The 4,728-nt window shown below is 42.6% G+C and overlaps 1 protein-coding gene across 1 annotated transcript; it reads left to right on the plus strand.

The window, feature by feature from the left end:
* The first annotated feature begins 216 nt into the window (after nt 1-216).
* Nucleotides 217-4,351, plus strand: LOC133991759 (leucine-rich glioma-inactivated protein 1-like). Its single transcript, XM_062430300.1, has 8 exons — nt 217-449; nt 621-692; nt 1,273-1,344; nt 1,435-1,506; nt 2,385-2,456; nt 2,856-3,025; nt 3,116-3,280; nt 3,413-4,351. Exons 1-8 carry the CDS (start codon nt 253-255, stop codon nt 4,228-4,230), a joined length of 1,638 nt encoding a protein of 545 aa, XP_062286284.1. The 5' UTR covers nt 217-252; the 3' UTR covers nt 4,231-4,351.
* Nucleotides 4,352-4,728: the final 377 nt, after the last annotated feature.

A 4,728-nucleotide genomic window follows, 5' to 3' on the forward strand; every position in this document is an offset into this window, starting at 1 on the left:
TTTTTTTTCCGGGGGTGTACGCGTAATTACAGCGCCCTGGACGTAGGCTACGGGGCGCCTGGATTACAGTCTATACTCCAGAGCGGCGGCGGTGGCGCACGGAATTTGGCGAAGATAAACAAGAGCGGACAGCGCATCGTTTGGCCTCCAGGCAGCAGCACCAGCAGCAGAGCGAAAGGAACCACAGCGGAGACCCTGGTTCATGTGTAGGGCTGTTCGACGCACAGGTCGTGCCCGCGGCGGTTCGCAAGGATGGAAAATACATGCAAGATGCCGAAAAGATTGCCCTGGCTTGGCGTACTTGTGTTGGCGTCTGTTTTGCTTGTAGTGGACAGCAAGAGAGCCAGGCAGCCTCGCTGTCCCTCATCATGTACATGTACCAAAGACAACGCGCTGTGCGAAAGCGCAGGACTGATCCCTCGCAGCTTTCCCACTGATGTCATATCACTGTAAGTCATATTGATCGTTGTTTATAACGAAACCTCAGCCCGTGCTTGCCATGACAGGTTAACCAATGTAAGCCCTGCTCTATAGTCGTGAATGTGCTACTGCTATATGAAACAGTCTGTGCTTTAAGGCTTAACAGTGTGAATAGTGTCTGCTGTGTTTTTCTTCCTCAGATCTTTCGTCAAGTCTGAATTCACTGAAATCCCGAAGGAAAGCTTCATCCACACGCCTGCCCTTCATCTCATGTGAGAAATCTCTCTGGAGCTGTTTGTCTTTGTTACATGCTGTTAGTTCCCAGTGAAGTGATCAACGCCATGTTTAATGCTGATGACATTCTCGCCTTCACTGATGCTACACATGAGTATCTAATGTGTAGTGTAGCTGTGTGTATTGTGTTGAGGAGCTTAAACAATGTCAATTAAAGAGAAAATTACTTCCAAACATGCCTTTCATTTAATGTTAGAATTTTCTGTCAACTGAGTGTTGCCCCACAATGTATCTGTGTGTATTGGAGGTCTGGTCTGGTCTGGTATAAGACTAATGGGGAATCCCTCATTTTGAAGAGGGAATTCCCTTCACTCCTGTCTCATGAGGTATTGACTGAGTCACCATGTCCTTCAAAACAAACATGTAAGACTGCAAGAATCCAAATGGAGCAGTGATCATTGTCTTTGATGTATTTGGGTCACTGTTAAAGGAGAAAGAAGAGGGGTTTCTATTAGAGAGATCCAATTTATATACAGCTGCATATGTGGGAGGACAGCTTGTTATTATCCAATTTGTGATCCTGAACAGTAAAATATTAAGTCAGATCTCTCTGTGCAGCCTCTTCACAGCCAACAACCTGGTATCTATAAATGAAGATGCTTTTCTTGGTCTTCCTCATCTGGAGTATCTGTGAGTAGACAACACAAATGTACTCTAGATTTTGTTTCTAAAACCCAACTTTCCTCTTTCCTCATGCGCTTATTTGAAACCTTTTTACAGATTCATCGAAAACAACCAAATCAAGTCGATATCACCGCATGCTTTCCGTGGACTGAAAACCTTAGTGCATCTGTGAGTATATAATTCTTCAGGAAACATAGCACCATACAAATTACCAGGACGTAATACTGATTATCTTTCTGTAGGTGAGAAACTATGAAGAGATGTGTTTGTTATTTCTATCAGTTGAACATGTTGCAATTTGTCTGTAGGTGCAGGGAAACAATGTTTCAATGAAATGCTGACAAAGTTTAGTACACAACACTCATTGACATATAGACATTTGCTCTGAGCAGCAGTTAATAGAATTATAAAGCAAATCATTTCACTTTTATAATCCAATTTAATAACACTTTGACGCTGAACACCACACATTTTGTCACAGATTAAGTAAGATAAGTAAATAAATTGTCTTAAATCCTACATTGTGCTGGGTGGGAGGATCAACCAAGATCAAATTACCCATCTCCATTTCATTTAGACAGAGTAAAATAAGTTGAGGTAGTCTCACTTGGTTGGCAAAGACCAAGATGTCAAACACATACTCAAGTGTCATAAGATTGAATTCAGCTCTACGAAAACATTCTTAACAGTGAAAGCTACCTTTCCCCCTCTTTTTTGTTACAGAGGAAGCCAAAACATAGCTGAGAAAGCAGCTCTTAAAATAGCTTAATATTTCCTCAAACTCACAATAAGCAATGTTCCTGCCTTCAGTCTCCAGGGAGGCAATAAACTCTGTAACAGATATCCGTATCTTAAACTGCAAGGAAACACTGCATAACCACATCCACTTTTAGGTTTTGTGAAGTGCTGCGTTCCCCTCACAACATAACACAAACAGTTGAATATGTGTATCGTTTGTATTTAGTAATATGAACAGCGAAGGATAATAGAGGTAAAATATCTGATGAGTTGTCACAGTGTGGCTGCCATTTTTCCCTCTTTTCCAGGAGTCTGGCTTATAATAATCTTGAGACTCTGCCCAAAGATTTGTTTAAGGGTCTTGAGGCCTTGACCAAAGTGTAAGTATGAATTTTATTTTTACATAATAAAAAAGATGAATTATATTGTATTACATAATGTATAATTTAGCTTTTGTGAAGTGAGTCTATATATAGGTCGCTGCATCATTATTCTACTTCAGCCAAGGCTTGAAAAGTGTGTGGGCAGCTGGCGCATATAACGCCATTAAAATTACATGTGAGGAATATTACCCTCGTAAGATGTTCAGCTCTCCTTAACCATCCCTCTTGGTATTAATGAGAGCAGAGTGTGAGCCTGAGAGGGCCAGAGTGCAAACCCAGAAATTATACTTCAGTGACTGCAGAGTTTGAGAATGAAAATGCATTCTGAAAGCTAAGACCATTGTTGTCACGCTTTTGAGGATTTGGAGGCTATTTTAGTGGTTTCTCTCCCTTCAGTGACCTGAGAGGGAACCAGTTCAATTGTGACTGTAAGCTGAAGTGGCTGGTTGAGTGGATTTACAGCACCAATGCAACCGTGGACCAGATTTACTGTAAAGGCCCAGCTTCACAGCTGGACAAGAAGATCAATGATCTGGTGCCACAGTCATTCGACTGCATCACCACAGGTGGATTAAAGACACTTGACACCATTCTCACAAATTTGTCATGATTGGCTTTTTAATGTTATTTAAAGTGTGTTTTTGTTTCTCTCACAGAGTTTGCTTCCTACCAGTCCCTGAAGTTCGAATCCATATCCGTGGAAGCATTTTCCTTTGGGAGTGACCAGTATGTGGTGTTTGCTCAGCCCTTCATTGGGAAATGCAGCTTTCTGGAGTGGGATCATGTGGAGATGGTCTTCAGAAACTTTGACGATATTGACAGTAAGTAAAAGTAATTTCAAATATTTTGTAATGTCATTGTGAATGAGCTGTATAAGTTTAAAAAAGAGGGAAGGTGAAGTTGGAAAAGTAACCACTAGATGGAGATGTGAAGATCCTCTTTCTCTTCACCAGGCACATCCACAGTGATCTGCAAACCTCTGGTGATTGACAACCAGCTCTTTATCATTGTGGCTCAGCTGTTTGGTGGCTCACACATCTATAAGCGTGACACTTCCGCCAACAAATTCATTAAGCTCCAGGGTATTGACATACTCAAAATCCGCAAACCAAACGATGTTGAAACTTTCCGCATTGATGGTGAATCCTTCTTCGTCATGGCGGACAGCTCCAAGGCTGGTTCCACCACCATCTACAAGTGGAACGGGAATGGTTTCTACTCTCACCAGTCACTCCACCCGTGGTACAGGGACACAGACGTTGAGTACATGGAGATCTCCTCCAAACCTCACCTGATCCTTTCCAGCAGCTCCCAGAGGCCCGTCATCTACCAATGGAACAAAAGCACCAAGCTGTTTGACCGACGCACCGACATCCCAGAGATGGAAGATGTCTATGCCGTGAAGCATTTCCAGGTCAAATCTGACCTCTACATCTGTCTGACCCGCTTCATTGGCGACTCCAAAGTGATGCGCTGGGATGGGGCCCTCTTTCGAGAGATGCAGACCATGCCCTCTCGTGGCTCCATGGTTTTCCAGCCCTTCCCTGTGGGCAACTGGCAGTACGCCATTCTGGGCAGCGATTACTCTTTCACCCAGGTGTACCGCTGGGATGCCAAAAAGGGTGAGTTTGTCCACTTCCAGGAGCTGAACATCCAGGCACCAAGGGCCATCTCTCCAGTCTCCATAGATAACCGGCAGTTCCTGCTGGCTTCCAGTTTCAAAGGGAAAACTCAGATTTATGAGCACCTGGTTATTGATCTGAGCAACTGAAAGATTGTTTTCTTGACTGGGAGTTCCGTTATTTGAGTGTTTTTGGGTGTTTGAAATTGGTTGTTGCAACAGGTTCGGTGCTGAACACTGAGAGGGATTATCAGTTGATCCTAACTTGAGAAAGGCAGACATTTCTCTTATTTATTTTTAAAATCTTCCATTGAAATCAGTGCATGATAAACATAAAAGATAAAGGCTTGTATCTCAACCATATGTATTTGGCTGAGATGCACACTGAGTTCAGTGCATGCATCTCAAGTTAGGATTAGACCCAGTATGTTGCCAAAACATTAATGCATGACCAGGGCCTCAGGCAGGCCATCTCATCCTGATGACTACAACATCCATGTTCATTAATCCATTAGTCCAAATCTAGCATTGATCAGTAGGGTTTTTTGTGTGTGTGTTCAGGCATTCATGTGACTCAACAATCTTTATACATTTGTAATCTCATATGTTTATCTACAGAAAGTAATAACGAAATGATACTTTTTAACC

Source organism: Scomber scombrus, chromosome 12 (genome assembly GCF_963691925.1).
Source record: "Scomber scombrus chromosome 12, fScoSco1.1, whole genome shotgun sequence".
In the NCBI taxonomy this organism is placed as follows: domain Eukaryota; kingdom Metazoa; phylum Chordata; class Actinopteri; order Scombriformes; family Scombridae; genus Scomber; species Scomber scombrus.